At 43.6% G+C, this 19,396-nt stretch overlaps 1 protein-coding gene across 2 annotated transcripts in view; it reads left to right on the top strand.

Moving 5' to 3' along the window:
• The first annotated feature begins 17,182 nt into the window (after nt 1–17,182).
• DDAH1 (dimethylarginine dimethylaminohydrolase 1) overlaps nt 17,183–19,396 on the top strand; it is a 59,339-nt gene continuing 57,125 nt past the window's right edge. Inside the window, exon 1 of one of the 2 annotated variants that reach the window (XM_051625401.1) lies at nt 17,183–17,503. In XM_051625401.1, the coding sequence (XP_051481361.1) occupies nt 17,198–17,503 (306 nt within the window). In that variant the 5' untranslated portion in view covers nt 17,183–17,197. Of the gene's footprint in view, nt 17,504–18,898; nt 19,048–19,396 lie in introns of those variants that run through there. The other variant, XM_051625402.1, reaches the window with a different exon arrangement.

Consider the following 19,396-nt stretch of genomic DNA (forward strand, 5'->3'; position numbering starts at 1 on the left):
TAGTGGCCAGCACATGCCTCTGCCACGAGAGCAGGGAAATGAAGGAGCTGTGTGCCCTGGCATGCCACACGTTAAAAATGAACGGCACCAAGGGAAAACTCACTGGGAAAGGTGTTTGCACAAAACACCTAGAAGCCTTTCAGGCATTTTTTGAGGTAGGGACAGGAAGGTATTGGGGAAAAAAATTGTGACTTGGAAATGTATTTCTAACTAGTTTCAAAGTAAACACATTCCTTTTGAAGTTGTGGGCTTGTTGCATAAATTGTGCATTTGACAGAGTAAGTGGTGGGATGTTATGGTAATTACTAATGTCCCTTGAATATTTGGTTAACCACTATATATAATCCCACATGCAGCAGCCTTTCCAGAGAGAATTTAGATCTACCCTTTGGGCAGGATTAACTGTTACTCTCTTGTTTCAGCAGCTTTTCAATTATTTGATGCCAGCACAAGGGGTTTTCCATTTTGGGAAAAGAAAAGATGTCCTTTTGACATCTGACTTCTAAAAAGATGTTCCATCCTGTACCTGTGTGTGCTGAGCTGTGAGGTGACTGCCTGAGCTTAGGGCAGGAGGGGTGGGAAAGCCATCCCAGCTAAAGACCCTGGCTCTGTTGCAGAAATGGATTTTACTTCTTTCCTCCCTAGGCCCAGACACACAGAAAATGCATTAGTGCAATACTGAACTCTGTGTTTCAGGTCAGATTCTTGCCGAGTTGTTAACAGTTGAGAAGCTACCCATCCCTAACCCACTTCTCCTACTGGCATCTCTCTGCTTAGCTTTAAAGCATGCTTCTATGCATTTTATTTATATCTAGTTATTATCCATTTTCAGCTTGTTTTTTGCCTGGTTGGAATACTCTTCATCTTCCTTATTGCTGAGGCAATATGTGTCTTACAGTACTCTATCCAGAGCTACCTGATTGCCAGGCTTGCATGGATGCAGAGCATTCTTCCCAAATCGCCTCAGTCACCTGCCTTCCCATGGTGCTTTTCCCCTCCATTTTCCATCTTTGTGACAGTTTGTCTCATAAATGCGCTGAGGTGTCACCAGCACAGCTCCTTGCTACTGCTCTGATACCAGAGGAGAAAACAGGCTCTGGAACTGTTATCTTTTGTTTTTCAAGACTTTAACTGCAAATAAAATAACACATTACAGCCACTTACCAGCATAATTCATTATAAGTAAGTTAAAATAAGATCTGAGCTCACTGGAGTACAATTCAAAGCTTAGGAAAATGTCAGCCATAAGCCTTTGCACTCTTCTGTATAAAATAAGTCTGGGTATAGTTTCCAAAAATGACTTTAAATACAAATTAGATATACATTTCACTAGGGATAGACCTTTTTATAAACTGCAGAGGTCTTGAAAGCAAACTCTAACAAGCTGTTGTGAAACCATAACAATAGCTCTGGTGCCTTTTTGGATGTAGAAACAGTGTAGCAGTATGGTGTGAAGGGTTTCAGTATTTAGGTGTCTGCAATAGAAATCCAGTTGCCCAAATATTTTGAAATGTGGATAATTTCTTGTTTCATTTTCCATCTTCACATGCTCACTCAAAGGCTTCCAGATTTGCCTTTTTAAGTTGGTCCAAGACTTAATCAGCTGAAATGATACAAACTGCTAATCATTGCAGAATTAACTGGGCATAGAAGTAGTGTCATTCCCTGTCAGCACAAGGAAACCTTTGTCAAATACTAGAAACAATATTCCCAAATCCATTCATTTTCATACTATGTGGAAATAGAAATGGCTTCCCCTTTGGTAAATTGGCAGTGCCCAGAATTTGCTAGGTGCTTTAAGGGAAATTCTGTTACTGGATATGGCATGAGTTTCCTGGCCAGAGAGCTTAATAATCCAAATTGAAGCAAGACCAAGAGCTGAGTGTTTCTGACAGAAGTGGGGAGCCAGAGCTACAGACAGCAGTTTGGGGGTCTGGATGCCACCTTTGGATGGGGGTTGTGGTGGCCACTGTCTGAGCAGGGCAGCTGGAGGAAGTGTTCGTTCTTCCTCAGCTCTCCCATCTGTGCAGAAACCTGTCCTGTCCCCCAGCCAGCTCCTTTTACAGCCCTGCCTGCAAGTGCCCAGGAGAAGGGTGAAGTTATGTTGCAGTGTGACATAACTTCTTGAGAAGCTAATGCAAATAGCTGGGCATTACTTTGTTTGCACTAGGAGCAGGCTGGTGAGAGCAAGTTTGAGGAGAGATTTTAAAGACAAGACATGGTAAACTGAGCAGAATTAGCAAAACATTTCCATATGGAGATGTGGTGCAGAAGAAAACCCCAGTCTCGGTAATCCTGAAAGGAGCACTGGGGATTTGTATATATGAGATGGTATTAGACCCCAGGGCTGGATTTTCAAAAGAGGAACAAGGAGTAGAACTGCAGATGGTAAAAACATTTCTACTGAGACTAGAGGGGCCTAGGATGGCTCCCACTGGCTTTGGACTAGCTCTGAGACACCCAATCCTAATGGAGGAGCACAAGGAGCTATGCTTTAGAGGGATCTCAGAGTCAGGCAACTTCAAGAGCAACATCATAAGCCAGGGGGTGGGGTGGCCAAGTGCCAGGGTGGCAGAAGTGAAGCCGTGCTGCAATCGTGACCAGGGTCAGCCTGGACTTCTCACTAGAGTTGTTAGAGAAAGAAATACTGAAGCCTAGATCCTAGAAGGGGTAAGGAAATGGAAGTCAAAAGTTATCAAATTTCAGTGCTTAAATGGAAGAAGAGGTGGTGAGACCATTGTCAGGAATGGGATAGGAGGAAGGTGGTTAAGAGGAACGTGAAGATTCAGTCTGTCATACCCTAGTGCTCTGCACAGATCATAATTGCCTACTTGCTCTTCCTCCTGCCATCTCCTAGGAACCTTCCAGGACAGACATCTCTGTGACAATCATCACTGAGCTGTGTCCTGGCTGGCACTGGACAGGGAGGGATGAGGCCTTTAGGATGTGGGCAGGTGGCTGCCCCAGGGGCAGCTGCTACAGCCAGAGCAGGGTGTGAGGGGCTGCAGACAGCTGCCTCCTGCTCCCCTGAGCTTAGTGGGCTTTGGACTCTGTCTGTCAACCTATAGCCTTTCATCAGCTTCAAATCTAGTCATAAATTTTAAAATATATTATGCCTCTCATGCAGAAGCAACTTCTAACCTATTTTTATAAAAATAACAAGTTGACAGTGAGTGCTGGGGTTCAGGCACGTGTAAGGGAGCTGGTTTCATCTAAACAAACACACACAGACCCAGCTGTGAAGGTCCTAAATAATTTAGAATAGACATCCACTCTATTTAGTAAGAGACAATCCCATGCACACCCAGACACTGTGCTCACAGCTCTCTGGCAGAGTATGCTGGATGCTCAAAGGTTATGATTACTGAACAGAAAATAATGCAACCATTTCTAAGCAGCTCTTGATTTGGGGTTGGGTGAAGGAAGCTCATTTACATTTAAATACCCATAAGCCCCTGAAAGAGTTTTGAAATTTTTTTGAAAAGGAGCTTCTGCTTCTTTTTTATGTCTCAAATGTTACTCTCTTACTTACAACTGGGCCTTGTTTGACTGGAAGGTTTCCCATTTGCGTGTTGATGCTTTACATGTTGCTTCTTCCTTCCTAAGCTGGCCTCCTGTTTCAGAAGTCTACATATCCTCATATTCAGCTGTGTCAGGTATTTCTGTAAACTCCTTCACCAAGCTACAGTATGTGAAAAACATTCCAGATTTTCCTAGACCTTCCCTTATCTCCACCACTTTTTCCTGTTTTGCTACTGCTTATTGTAGACTGCAGAGTAGTGGTTCATGGATGGAGTGTGTGTTATGATGGGCCTTTTGTGATACCTTACTTAAAACTGATGTTTGGGGTTGCCAGGATGGGTCTGTCTTAACAGGTTTTTATTATGAAAAGCATAGCTGACCTTTAAAGTCCAAAGGCCATATTTATGAATGACTCAGCCTGCTCTCAGTGCAGCTGAAGATTACAGTATGCAAACAAAAGCCAAGGCATACTTCTCCCATGTTACTTTTTGAGAAAGCAGTATATGCCTCTGGCATTCACCAAGGGAGCTTTCCCTTTGTGTGTGAGAGGAAAATGGAGCAGGCTACAATAAAAGGCATTGTTGGTCCCAGCATGCAAAGAATGATGATCCAAGAACCGAAATAATAGAAAAGTGTTGGGAGGGAATTTAGTTCACAAACATGTCAGGATAGCTTCAGGCTTACTCAAGCTTTTATTCAAGCTTCTCATTCTTCTTAAATTCTTTCCAGGCCAAAATGGATTAAATAGTTGCTAATCTTCAATCATCCAGTATTTCTCTGGGATGTTTGAGGATGGTCTTGCCGTGCCGCCGTTTCAGCCTCTGGTTCCTTAATGACAGTAAACCCTGGGGAATCACCAAGTATGTACTCTTGTGCTATCATTAGGCTCTGTCTCTTTGAATTCCATCACTAATGTCTCTGCAGGAGGGGCCTTCTTGTTTTGTATCCTGCAGAGTATCTGTCACCATAGCCTGCAAGCATGAGCAAGTATTGCACTCAGCATGTACGTAACAGGTTATAAGCTCTTGTTTTTATGGAGCTGGTTTCTAGACCAGAATATTGCCTGACAGCTGTGTCTACGAATCACTGCAACTAGGAGGAGAAAATTGGTCTTGCTGTGACATACCTAGACAGATCCTGCCATCCCTGGACTTTAAAAAAAGTAATAGAGAAAAAAAAAAAAGGAAAAGTCTTTTTTTCTTCTCTTGCTAGTTCTGTTGGGATGTTGTCCAATTGGCCTGACAACAAAACAAATATAATAACTAAAAACACTCACATTTCCACTTCCATTTTTTTTCCTAAAACTTTTTTTTTTTTTTTAATAGTCTCTTTAAAAATTTAGATTGTGTCTTTTTTCCCCCCTGTTCCTCCTTATCCCTACTGAAAATCTTAGGAGCTAATGCCAGGCAAGACTTTGTGGTAGCAGCTAAATGTAAAAACTATGTAATTTACATCCTGTGGCCCTATCAAATGTAATTACAAACCATGTTCACAGGGCTGCAAATTACACAGCACTTCCCTAGTGTGGGAGATGGCTCATTGCCTCTTGTGCTCGATGATCCCACACCTAGAATTGACTAGCAGCTTTTATAAAATAGCAAGGCATCCCTTTTGTGCCTGGCTGATGAAGGACAGATGGTCTTTTTCTCCTTCAAGGAGAATTTCCATCAGCCTTTATTTGCAATAGTTCATGTGTGTATTAATTATTTGTATTAAAAAAGAATTAATATGGCATTTATTGGTGAACTATAATGCATTGAGATGAAGTTAAATTTTTTAATGTCTCTTGCATCAACAATATTATCAACTGTTAAATATTTTTTCTTTCTCTGATAATGGAGATAATTTTCATTAGCTTCAAGGCACCCTTGTGCTAATCTGGCAGTGTAAATTCATTTCTACCTGCCTTTAAGGACTCTGCCCTTGCAGAGAACAGTGCAGCAGAGGCTGAGGATAAATGAGAATCAAAGAGCTATTAAAAGGACCAGAAAAAAAAGCTTAACACAAGTTAGTATTCTTCAATATTAATAATACTCTTTTTAACCTTACTCCTGCTTAGATGTTTTCATGTAAATGGGAAGGTTATGGATGTCTCAGGGGGAGTGATGGGTTCCTTCTTAGCCTTTCTTTTCTCCCTTGATGTAGCTCATAGCTTATTTGTTCTCTGGTGAATATAGTTGATCTTCATTAAGATAATCTAACCATTTTGTGCAATCACAAGGTGATTTATACAGCACAATTGCTTGGACATTGTGGTCTTGACTTGTTGGACTAAGTGGGATGCTATTTTGTCTTTTTAGAGGCCTTGCTCTTGGATCCACCCATACTTAATGCGTTTTCCCACTTTAATTTATAATAAAGTGATAAACATGGTGATAAAATAAGAGGCCTGAGCTTTTAGTGGCTTTTTGCTTCAGTATGCTTTGCACAGCTTCACTAATTGCTTCTGAAAACACACATTTTTTGGTCAAGGACAATGATAACAAGTTCCTCAAAACTGTTTGCACTGCTCAAACTCAGCTCTGCATTAGTTACTTTTATTTGTGCAGCGACAGAAGTATCTCAGGAAAAGTAAAGAGCATATGCAGTTTTGCTATATTGTTCCTCACAAGGCAGGTAAAATCTTCTCTTTCCTCTTAATATCCAGACCTGCCTCATTTCACAAAGGAAAAACACTGAAAATAGAGTGGAAAAAGGAAGACGCTGCCTGGAAGGGTCTTGTGAAAATCCATGTATGTCACAGGGGCTGGTGGCCATCCCCGAGCATCTGCTGGGCTTTGGAAAGATCACTCAGTGGTGGAGCCAGGTGCAAGCAAGGATTTTGGGTTGGGTTTTGGTGGTTTTTTTTGTTAAAAAAGAAATGTCAGTGCTAGCAATAGCAGCAGGCTTGACTGTAATGAGCTTAATGAATGTAGCACAAGGGATGTTTCAGGTAGAAGGAGAAATGTGGGATTTCTTGTGTGTGTAATTAGGACACTTGGCAGCTGGGTAAGCTTTAATTGCCATCCAAAGTTCCTGATCTTGCCAAGGAATGAAGACAGTGAAGAGAGCTATTGATTTCCATCTGGGCAAACAATTCACTTCTCAGTGCTCGTCAGCCTGATGTGTATCTTCACTCTCTGTCACTGCTGTGTGCAAGCTAAAGCTGCTTTCATCCGCAGATTTCAGGTTGGGGTTTAGCTGAATATGTGGCTAGAATTGCAAGCTGTTAATGGTAAGAACTGGTTTACTTACCACACTGTCAGTGCACAATGTGCTGTTATTTTTGGAAAATTTTCACATCTTTAGGTCCTTAGATAAAGCGTCTCTTTGCTGCGCTCCGTCCAGTCGCCTCCCAAAAATAAAATGGGCACAGAAAGAGCCTTCTCTCTCTGCTCAGTGGGAGCAAGGCAATATTTATTTTATATCATGCATGTTTGTTTAGAAATGTGGTTTTACTGAGCAGAGTACAAGATCAAAGGAGTGCATTTTGCATTTCACTTTGAAGGCACAGATGTTCATAGTCAATGTGATCACTTCTGGGGGCAGCTTCCTTCTTTCATGGGCTAAATGCCACATTTTTTGCCCTGTTATTGACAGTTTCATTGTTCCAGGGGCACATAGCTGGTGCAGGTCATGATCCTGAAATGGAGACACAGTGAGAAAACTCGTAATCAGACACAAAGTGTAGCAAATTATTTAGGGAGAAAAAAAAAAGTTTTTAGGGAAAAGCTTGAGGTGAGAGAAAGGGGAGGTAGAATTTTATAGCTTTGCAAAGCTATCAAAAAACCTGACTTGCTGCAATTTACAATATGCTACTAGCATCATTAGGCACAAATAGATTTATTTTTTTTTTACAACTAATCAATCTAACATTGTGCATGTAATGGAGAGTGGTGTGCCCATGCAGGGTAGACTTGTGTGTATGGTTTCATGAAATTAAAATAAAATTGCAAAATCCCTCATGTTGAGGAATGGATAGTTAAGTGGTAATATTCAGCAGATGCAACTGATTCACATGGGAAATTCCGTCATCATAGAATCATTAAGGTTGGAAAAGATCTTCAAGATCATCAAGTCCAACCATAATCCAACTTCCACAACCACTAAATTATATCCTGAAGCACCACATCTAAATGCTTTTTGAACACCTCTAGGGATGGTGACTCCACCACCTCCCTGGCAAGCCCATGCCCATTCCAAGGCCTCACCACACTTTCAGTAAAGAAATTTTTCCTAATATCCAACCTAAACTTCCCCTGGCACAACTTAATGGCACAACTTAAACCAATTTCTTCTTATCCTATCACTAGTTACTTGGGAGAAGAGACCAACACTGGCCTCTCTACAACCTCCCTTCAGGTAGTTGGAGTGAGCAATTAAGATCTCACCTGAGCCTCTCTTCTTCAGACTAAACCACCCCAGTTCCCTCTGCCTCTCCTCATACGACATGCCCTCCAAACCCATCACCAGCCTCATTGCTCTGCTCTGGATGTGCTCCAGGACTTCGGTGTCTTTCTTATACTGTGGCACCCAGAATTGAACACAGTACTCATATAGTGCCCCAGGGGCACTGAACAGTATGCAGTAAAAGTAATCATGGTTAATAGTAAAAAACTGTTAGATGCTCCCAATTCTAGGAAAATTATTCATACACCAAATGGGAAGAAATATAAATGCATACGGCGCTGATTTTCCGTTTGCTCATGTTTTGATCAGCAGTGACTTTACTGGAAGGACCCTGCACTGACAGCTATGATAGGGTGGAATCAGCCTCCAGATAGCTAAATATTGAGTAAGTGTGGTAAAGTTAAGTGATGACTTCTAAATTAAAATAGTACTTGACTAATGTCTAAAAATTAATCATCTAAAAGGAATATTGTCCAATAAGTTGTATATTTTAAAAGTAGCTTTTTTTGACTTACCAGGAAATAAATGCCTAATATAGTTTAATATGGCTATTGATTAGTCATATCTTGATTTGTTTGTCTTTGTTTAGGAAAAATTTAACTTGATGCAGTAAGAAAAAAAATAATCCAAATTCAAACAGGCCTTCTTGGAAACAGTGATTTATTTCCTGTTGACTTTAATAACTAATCCCATTAGAACAGCCTTTAGTAGAAAGCAAACCTTATAAGTGGACAACATAGTAGAGATAAAAAGGCAAGTTTTAGATTCATAATTGCCAAACTTAAAAAAGGAAAATGATGCATTTTCTGTTGGTTATTTAGATCTTGAATTCCATCTTGTGCTATTAGAGTATTTTTAAATCATTGTGTCACTGCTGTGTTACTTTTGTGTGTCTGTGTAAATACCTCCCTTTCTAAACAGGAGATGACAATTTACACAGCATAAGTAATCCAGCACCTCAGACAGCTGTTAAAAATATAACAGTTATTGATATATCCCCTTTGTTATTCAGTGTTGGATTATAGTCTCATTTTATACACGGAGCAGTTCCACTGTTTGTAATGAAATACTTCCCACATGAAACTGTCTTGTCATCTTCACTGTTTATGGAGAGATTTTGAGAAATGACTCATGGTGGGATGTGCCCTGCTTAGGATAGCTCAGATGTTGCTTTTTCCAAGGTGCTTCCCCAAGCCTTTGAATGTCAGGTCTTGAAATAAGACTACCCATAAGTGGAAGTGCCTGAAACCATTAGTTATCTTCAAAAAGAAATCTTTCTCTTGTGAAAAATAAATATAAGAATGCTTTTCCCTCTGCTATTGAAAAAGTTGTTTTAAATTACTTGTAACTGAAAGGAATAATTAAGTATATAGTTCCATTCCTGTCACTGAAGTGAAGAGATAATTACACTTTAGATCTATCTACCCTGTAAAACTACAACCATAATAATTAAATAACTATATTTTATCTAGATGGACAATACAATTTCTTCCATCCCCATTTACTATGCTCATTACCATATGGTAATCCGGAATGGAATAAGAATATGAGCATTTTGAGGCACTAGTCTATATGTATTTACAGCAGTAAGGAGTAGAACTGCCAAAATGCATGAAATACATGTTTCTGAGAAATGAATATGAGAGCAATCTGCTCTTGATGCTGATTTTGTCTGTGCAGTTATATTGCTAAAGGCATAACTGGTCCTCTTCACTTGATTTCACAAACACATTTCAAACAGAACTGAATTTATGTGGTCAGCAAAGCTATTGGCAAGCATGTTTACTATGTGAATGACTTTTCCTAGCAGTTTATTAAGACAACAGTAGTTCCTTTAAAATAATGTGGCTGGCAGTGTTTGTATCCTACCTAAAAATAAAGTGGCTAGATTGCCACAAGATATTAAGTTGCTATCAAATGTAGAAAGGTAGAGCTTCTGAAATGTCAACAGATCAGAGTGTGAGCATCAGTGCAGAATATCTGCAGCATACAGCAAATAGTAATGTACAGGTCCTCACAAATTCTGAGGATTTTGGGAATAAAAAAATTAATTGTAACCATCAGTTTCAAGTCAACACAAGAAAAGGTGAATGAGAACCTTCTCTGGGGTAACTAGGCATAGTTCCCAGGAGCTGAATACAGTTGTGTGATTTCCAAAGAATTAAATGGGAAGAGCTGATTTTTGGTAAAAAACCTCCTAATCAAATGAAAGGATAGGAGAGTTCATATTATACATAGAAGGTTGCTGTTGTTTTTAGCAGCAGTTTTGGTTTGACCTACCTTTTTGCCCTGTGTGTTTGGGAATACACTGCGGTGCTCATCTTCATTTGGAATTGTGCTGACCTGTGGGAGAGTTCAGAATGACCCTGTGAACCTGAGCAGTGGGCTAACAGCAACTTGGTGAAGGTCAGCAAGGAGAACTGCAGAGGTTTGCAAATGGGTGAATCTGTAAAAAATAGGAACCAATGGACCAGGAGCCCTGCTGAAAATTATCTGGAGGTTACTATGGGCTCCAGGTTCACAGTCTGCATCTATGCAAACAGTAAACTGGGCTGCACCGGGAGGATCATGGCCAGCAAACTGGGAGAAACTATTATCCCCCTCTAGTTGATACTGGTGAGGCCATAACTGGAATACTGTGTCCAGTCTGGAGCTCCCTGGTAAAGAGAGATTGGGAAACTGGAGGTTGCCCTGTAGAGGGCTACTAAGATAATCGGGGTCTGAAGCATGTGGCATGGAAGGAAAGATTTAAGGAAACAGGCTTGTTTGGTTTGGAAAAGAAGTTTCAGAAGGAGCTAATAGCAACCTGTGGGTAAAGGCAGTTACAGAAACAATGGAGACAAATTATTCTCAGTAGAAGCAGAGGATATATCAGGCAGAAGTTGCACCTTGAGAGGTGTGAATTGAACATTCAGAAAAAGATTTTGTTCTACAAGGGTACATGATTCTAACATCTAAAAGACAGAGATAGGCTCTGATTGTACTGATGTTCAGAAAACAGACCTTGAAGTCCCATAGACAGTTCAGCTTAGCATTCCCTCAGAATCTAAAGTTATGAGGTATCATGGATGGCTCCCCTCCTGCGGGTTTATCAAGCTGAAGGCAGAGCCCTCTGGTCCCTGTCCTGTGCAGTGGCACTACTTGTCAAGGAAATCATGAGGTGTAGGAAGTCTGTCCATTTCTGAACTACACCTTAGCTGCTTCACTTCTCCATTCTTTCTTAGCTAATGAGTTAGAGGCATCCATAAACCTCTTGGGTAACTGATAAGGAACAACACAGGTTCAAATGGAACAAACTGATCACCTGCTGCCTCCTCAAGCCTTCCAACTGGTGTCATCCTCTCTGTACTACCTGCTTCCTAATGGAAGCACCAACATGTTGTTCCCCTGTGGTGGGACAAACAGCTACTGAACATTTCTCTTTGAAGAAGAAAAGATCATTTCACGTCTATTCTGTGATCAGTTACAGCAAGAGGTATTGCCATCACCCTAGACACGTTACTACTGAAGCTAATCTGTGTATCTGTTCACGTTTTATAGCTTCTTAACTCTGACATGTAGGACAGCATATTAGTAAACTCTGTAAAAAAGCCTTTTGGAAATCTTTCACTTTGTTAGCTTAATTTTTGCTGTATTAACCTGTCTTTTTGTCTCTGGCACTAATCTTAGTGCCAAGGTAGCTGGCGTTTCCCTTTGCAGGCATACAAAGGAAACCACAAAGCGGTTGACTTGTGTACATACATATGCATATATAGGTGTGTATATATGTATCTTTCTCCTCATTCTCTGTCTTGTGGATACAAAAGTTAATTCCACTTTAGCAAGTTTCATGTAAATACAAAGTTTCATAGTTGCATTTGCAAGTTGTTTTCCAAGTCAACACCAAAAATGCACCAAGCATTTACAAATCGAGGCAAAGGATGCCTACGTGATAAGAAGGCTGGGAATTATTCTCAGGCAGCTGGCTCCTGGAAGGAATGGGAAATGCAAATTAAGAAAATCAAGAAATGCTACAGCCAAATGTCATTGCATCTTACTGCTGAGCTTGCAAGGCTTTTCAGGCAACAAAAGGAAAGGACAGCCTGCCACACCTGCAGGGTGCTGCCAGCTGGTCAGCTGGCTCCATAGAAAAGGAAAATGGAGACATAGACTTAGTGACATGAAAAAGCAGCTCAGATTGTGAAAGGTTTGGGTCCTTTAGAAAATATGAATCTGCATCAACCAGCATTTTTAAGCTTTTGCTTTTTTAGGGAATAAAGGTATCATTTTGGTGGAAGACTTGAAGGGGAGAAAAAAAACCTAGCATGTGTATTCTTCTTCTTGTGTCAATGCAGCCCAGTTTAGCAGCCATCATTTGCCAAAGACTTTATGCCCTGATTCCTTCAGGCAGCCTTTTTGTCCCGCCCATGGGAGCACAGGCAGCACCTCACAGCAGCTGGTTTTGAATTAGTGAGACCCATTGAACAACAGCTGTGTAAGTGCGAATGGCATGAGCCACCCCCCTTCCACTGCTGGAGCTCATGCTTTCTTGCCAAAATGATATATTAGCTTATTTTATTAAAAATGGTGTCTGATAGTCTCATTTTTCAATTATGGACATCTGCACCTATGGTACTTAACCCATGCTTTTTAAAATATTCAACAAGTGACTTTTCCACTGCAGAGAAAGAAAGACAGAAGTGGATGTAAGGCATGGTGCCAGAGTCCTACAGTTTTGTACCCAATTATCTGTTTGCTCAGCCAAGCGAATCTGAAAGCTGATCCTGGTTGTACTAGTGCACCCTCTTGTAAGCAAACAAGTGGGAAGACTATAAATGTGAGGAATGCCCTGCGCCTCTGCATGTTGTCCCGGCTCCTTGGTGCCATGTGTCATGGCAACAGTGCTGCCAAAGCTGACTTTTAAAGAATCACCCTTTGACAGCTTTGTCTCCCAACAACTGTGTAGCTGTCAGCTCATGGGAATTCCTCATTCTCTGGAGGATGTGAAATGCCAGCTGAGAAAACGCCCAGTTCTATTCCCTAGCAGACAAAACAAATGTTGTGTTTCCCCTGAGCCAGCTATATATAGAATTAATCTGCCCCTGATAAGATTTTGTGAGATAGCTCGGGTTCAACTCAGGCAAGGGAAAATGCTACTCCCCAGAATGATTCTCTACAGGCTAGCAGATGTGCTGTTGACTTATGCCCTCCAGAAGAGGCTGGTCTTCTCTTCCAGGAGAGATTTGTTGCATAAAGAATAGATGGAGAGCTAAGTCTGTTCATCATTTGGAAAAATGCAAAAACCCTGGAGAGGTTGTCCATGCAATGGGGTGAAGTTAAGAGGAGTGACTTGTTGCCTAACATCTTTAGCTCCTTTAAATGAGGAACCAAGACATTTAATTATTTTAGTAAAACATACTGCTTCACTGAATCACTGTTTTTTTGTATTGCAGTACTAGAGCCAAAATTGAGAACTTCTGTCAACTGTCTGGGTGAAGACCCCTTTGAGTTGCTTTTTGTGTATCTAAAGCATGATTAAAGTAACTTTTTCCTCTTCCATGGCTGTGAGTAAGACCTGACCCTGCACCTTTACTAAGTGAATGACCCCTGATTGTAATGAGAGCTTTTTCTGCAGAGCAGTGTTTGCTTCTAGTAATAATGGCATTTGGCTGTGCAGTAGTTGCATGGGTTTCTATTGAGGCCAAGAAATCACTGAAATTTCCATTCCTTTTAAAAAGCAAAACTCTGTCTCTCTGTCTTTCCAGTGCAGATTCCCATCGCCATAGCAGGACGTGCTGGTGACTGAACAGCTCAGTTGCTCTCTTGTCCTGGCTTTTCACTGTCTCGAGTTTCAAGTAGCATTTCATCAACATTATGAGAGGTGTCCATTAAGGCTTTAGAGCCAGTGGTGTTGTTCCAGGACCTGCAAGTGATTGAGTGCTTGAACTTTGCAGCTGTCTAGCATGGCCAAGCAATCAGCCCATATGTTACACATTTGTATTTGGTGGTGATCCAAATCCTCCTTTGTCGTGGTCACACAAACTGTTGAACAGCATTGACCAGCCCTGACCTTCAGTCACCTAGTGGTGCCCATAAAGGATGCACATTTGTTATTGGGGAACATCAGACTCATCATTATGTAGCTGTTTTCACAATAATTATCAATAATTTTAAGTGTAGTCATGATAGTAGAATAAAAGGGACCTCTTCTTATCCATCCATCCTTCCCCATCACTGGCTTTCTGCTCCTGGCAGGAACTCTTAACTTCTTCTTAATAACACCTGTTACGGAGGTGGCACAATCTTCCCAGGCAATCTTTTCCTCTGCTCCTCATTGTTAGAAAATTTTCTGTACTTTTCCTTGCAATAACTTAAGTCTGTTGCTTGCCTTCCACTTTATGGAAATTCTCTTAATCTTTGTGGAAGCTTTTTACATAGCTGCAGACAGTTCTCAAGTAATGGATGTTACAAAAAAATAAAATCTTACCAATATGCTGCTGGTGGTTTTGTCAAATGGATGAAATTCCACTCTTTGTATTGATGAATTTTCTGTCATAACTTTTAAACCAAATCTCCTTTTTCAGTATCTGTTCCTTTCTCATAAAAAATGAATGTGGTATTCACATGCTTTCTCAAGTACATTTTGCAAAGCAATTTTCTTTTCATTGTCACTGCCAGCAGTGACTCTGTGTAGTGTCAGTCACAAAGCACCTGGATTTGCATAATTTTCTGTATTTTCTGTGTGAGGCATTTTCTTCTTTCTAAATACATATTTCCATGATACTGCTTAAGTGGTCTGCAATCTGTCTTGTGTTACAAGCATGGTTTTCATAATTCTGTGTGAAATCCGTAGTGTGACACAGCTTTTTCCTTTGCTGGGGGGCAGCTTTGCTCTTTTACACTAGTTGCTCCCACAGGACGAAATTACAGGAAAATTCTGGATAGGTAGTGCAAAGTAGACAATATTATGTTGATGGCTGTAACTGACCAATTTTGTACTACTGCATATGATTAATTTTAAAATCAGTCCCACAATACTGTGTGGACACATTATATTATGTAATGTTAATTTGTGAGGAAATGTTTTTTTCGTTAATCTTATTATAAATATGCACAATTTTGCTCTGGCTGCATCTGTTCCTAGATTGTTAATGATGCCTTTCTGTTCAACATAAATAACAGAATAATCACAATCAGCAAACAGATCTTAATTTGTATTTAAACTGCACTGTTTTATACATGTATAAAATACCATTGCATCTCATAAAGAGATCCTCCTTCCTCCAGCGTTTTCTCCCATAATGAAGAAAGGTATTGAGAAGCTGTCAGAAATGGTGCCTGGCCAGCTCCCAGGGAGCTGCCACGGCCACCTCAGGTCAGCCTGGGCCAGTGACAATGCTTCCAGGGCAAACCTCACTGTCCTAGTGTGTCCTAAGCACACAGGATGACTGTGTGGCTTCACCTCTTAAGTCATATTATTGCAATCTCAGTGAGATCTAAAACCTGTCGTTTATAAATTCATAAGGTATTTATCGATGTCAAAAGAATCTGCACTGACTAGAATTTTCCAATCCATTGGCTACAAGAAAAGCCTTTTCAATAGCTTTTCAGATAGGAACCCTGACAATTTTTTAAATTCAATAAGGATAGTAGCACTTTTTACTGTGGCTAAAAGTCACACTAACAAAAAGCAAATTAAAGCATGCCAGTGGCCATATCCCAAATATGTAATAAGTAAAAATAGGCTTTAATGACGGTGGATCACACATTATACCGGAGACTGTATAATACCATTTAAACTGCAATTTGAAATGTCCTACGTGACAACAGCTCAATTACATGTCCATTTGTTTTACAGAGAATAATATTTGCACATTATTCAGTGAATGACAGTTATTCTAATAACTACGCCTATGCACGTTAAGTAAAGGCAGCCTTTAGCAGATATTTGGAGAATGTGTTGAAAATGCAGATGAAAATCTAGTCAGCTGCCATTTTGGAAATACACAGTGCTATTTTCCTTCATGCTATACATTAGCCATATTCCCAAATGCTGAACATGTGCTGGTGTCCGTGACAGCATGGCCAGGGCAGCTGCCTGGGTTTTACCTGAGAGATGAAGGCAAACATGGTGTGCTGGTGAGGTCCCCTCTGTGACCGGAGGGACACCTGGAAGAGCTGTGCCAGTGAAAGAGGAGCTTGAACAAAAATTCATATTCCTCCCCTCTGTCCTGACTACTGCAGTGAGGAGAGACCTTGGAGGTGCCTGGGAGGGCAGCAGCAGGAGCAGCACAGCCTAGGGCTGGTGCTCTGGTTGTCTCCCATTTCCCGGCCCAAAGCCTCCTTCCCTTCCTGCCTGGAAGCCAGAGGTGTGTGCCAGAATGGGCTGGGCCTCGTCTGGGGTCACCTGCAGTCAGGATAAAACCTGGGGAAAGCGACAAGTGGGGAAGTAAGGGTTTGTTTTAGGGCTAGGGTGGAAAGCGCTCATTGTTTCAGTCACTGGGGTGAACGCGGAGCAAAATACTGGTGTCCTTTCTACCCCACAGGGAGGAAACCTTGACGGAGGGAAAGGAGTGGAACAGGGTGCATGTGCTCTGCCGTTGAGAGGCCCTGTAGAAAGCCATAATGAGGAATTACTTCCTTGGGATTTTATCTGGAACTGCCTTTGTCAGGGGATATTCTTGCTTTGGCCACATGGATAAAGGGCCGGGGCACCCGCTCCGCTGCAGCCCCAGGGCGCGGGCACCCGTCCCGCCTGCACCACCGGCACACACACAGGTTAGCTTCTTTTAATGCACCCAGGGTCAGCAGCCTTCACCCCCTGCCCGTGCTGAGCTTCAGTGAGCATAGAAATGCCGGAGATGCAGTTTTTTGAATTCTGTCAGCATTTTTGCGAGTTTATATGTAACTATATGAAAATACTACGTGAAACTACGCTTCCCCTCAAGCCACGTTGTGGTACCGGATCCCCAAGGCGCTGCCAGGGGCCCAGCCTGGGGCAAACGCCGAGGCCCCAGCGGCACTGCCGGCCCCGAGGCGACGGGCCCGGCCCCCCCGGGCTCAGCCCCGCGGGCGGCCCCGCCGCTCCCGCCCGCACAGGTAAGCGGCGCCCTGCGGGGCTCGGCCAATGGCGCAGCGCGGCCGCCGCCGCCAGCCAATGGGAGCGCGCCTGGCGGCGGCCCCGTGGCAATGTGCCTGGCGGGAGCCAATGGGGCGGGCCGGGCCGCGGGCGGCGCTCTCTCGCTGCCAGCCCGGCCGCCAGTCCCTCCTCCCGCCGCTCCGGGCCCCGCCGTCCCCGCCGCGCAGCATGGCCGGGCTGGGCGGCGGCCCCGCCAGCTTCGGGCGCTGCACGCACGCCGTGGTGCGGGCGCTGCCCGAGTCGCTGTGCCGGCAGGCGCTGCGCAGCACGCCGGGCCCCGAGGTGGACTTCGCCCGCGCCGAGCGGGAGCACCAGCTGTACGTGGGCGTGCTGCGGGGCAAGCTGGGGCTGCAGGTGCTGGAGCTCCCGGCCGACGAGAGCCTCCCCGACTGCGTCTTCGTGGAGGATTCGGCCGTGGTCTGTGAGGAGACGGCGCTCCTCACCCGCCCGGGTGCGCCCAGCCGCAGGAAGGAGGTGCGGTGCGGTGCGGTGCGGTGCGGTGCGGTGCGGTGGGGGCCGGGCCGGGGAGCGGGCCCGCGCCCTGCAGGTGGGCTCAGGGCGGCCGCGCCCTCGGGCAGGTCCTCGGCCCGGCCCGGAGCCGCGGCGGGAGCGGTGCGGGGGGTGGCGGCAGCAGGGCCGGTCCTGGAGAGCAGCCCTCCCTGGCGGGGCCCGGGCTGTTCTGCCGCCGGCTGGCAGCGCCGGCAGCCGCGGAGCCCGGGGTGTGTCGGATAGCGGTGTTCGCTCCTGGAAACAAGTGTGAGCCGTGACTCATCCCTTCTGGGGCGAGCGGGCTCCCGCTCCGCGCCCGCCTGCCCGCTGGGCCCTGCGGGATGGGTCGCCCATGAGGGTGCTGCAGCACTGCTCGGTCCAGACCGCCCTTTCATGGTGTGCCCAGCTTGATCCCTGCTCTGGGCTGTGCACCGCTGGTTCCTGCGGTGATTGTAACTGCTGGCTGGTGCACAGTGGTGTTTGTTCGTTCCCGGTGTTGGCCTCAATGCCCTTGAAGCTGATGTTGCCTTACCTGTGTGGCCACTGCGGGCTCTGGGTGTGTGAAGCTACCGGGCACACAGGCTGTCTTGTGTGAAGGATGTACAGCTGCAGGAGCCTAACTTTAGATATTCTTAGGACTTTTTTAATATGCCCAGCCAATTCATAAACAAGTTCATCAGGCAGTGCCCACACTGAGTGAAGTGCCACTCAGTCATCTCCTCAACAAGTTGAGTAGCAAATTAAACAAACCTTACCCTGTTTAAATCTACTGCAGTGGCAACCTGACTTCCTGCAAGCATGTCTTGACATAACCTCTTCTCCTCAGTTCCAGTTCTCATCTTTTCTTGGTACCATACCAAGTGGATACTGTTGTGCCTGCGGGACAGGGCTGAGCAGTAGTGTACCAGTAGCTCCTCTTGGCCACTGAGTGCGATGGAGGAGTGTCTCCACTTAGTGTTTTTGATGTAGTGCCCTTCTTTTAGCAAAACAAAGTTGACTTGAATTTTGTCCAGCAGTCTGAGATACTGGGCAGATCTTGTACATGTGCACGTCCTTGTGTGTACCCACGCGTATTTACTTTTTGCAGCACGTCTGAATGCTCTTAGGTGACAGCATTATTGCCACATGCTGCTCTCAGACGTGGCTGTTTCTCAGCCGAAGTCCAAGTGAGTTTTCACTGGTCCTTCCCATGACTCACTGGTATGTAGCTATGGGACTCCCCTTGCCATTTGCACAATATTCCCTTTGGAAGAAATATCTCTGCTGTTACACTTGGTACAAATTCAATAACTGAGATGCTTCTCCTAAAGGGGGAATTGTGCAAATTCACAAGGGTGTGAGGAATCAGCTCTGGCTCAATATGTTTTTTTCCATTTAAAGGTTTCAAATTGTGCCACCGCACAGTGAATTGCAAGAGACAAGATACAGCAGCAGAGGTGAATGTGAGAGTGGCTGTAACTCTTTGCTATGTCATCTGGGCTGCCACAGGGAGATTAAAAAGCATGAAATGAAGAAACAAAGGTTTTGAGGTACTTATTACTCTTTATGAAGAAGCAGGTTAAGTTGTCCTCCTTCCTTCAGCGTCTTTAGTTCTGGCTCAGCAAAGGCACTGGACAAAGACACATAACCCAGGGTTGTAGGAGTAATGGACGAGAGTTAGTGATGTGTGAGGCAGAGAGAAGGGGTTTGCTGGACCCTTGGGTGAAACAGTGTTGGATATGAATACCTGACAGGACTAGCCCTCTCCTGGGATTGAGAACAGCAAATTAAGCACCAAATTTGTTGTATCCTGGCTGCTACAAGTACCAGTCAGGTAAAGATTTTTTCCTAACAAAAAAACGCAAGATGTCACATTTTTAATCCTAACTATGTGGAATT

This window comes from Apus apus, chromosome 7 (assembly GCF_020740795.1).
Source record: "Apus apus isolate bApuApu2 chromosome 7, bApuApu2.pri.cur, whole genome shotgun sequence".
Lineage (NCBI taxonomy): Eukaryota > Metazoa > Chordata > Aves > Apodiformes > Apodidae > Apus > Apus apus.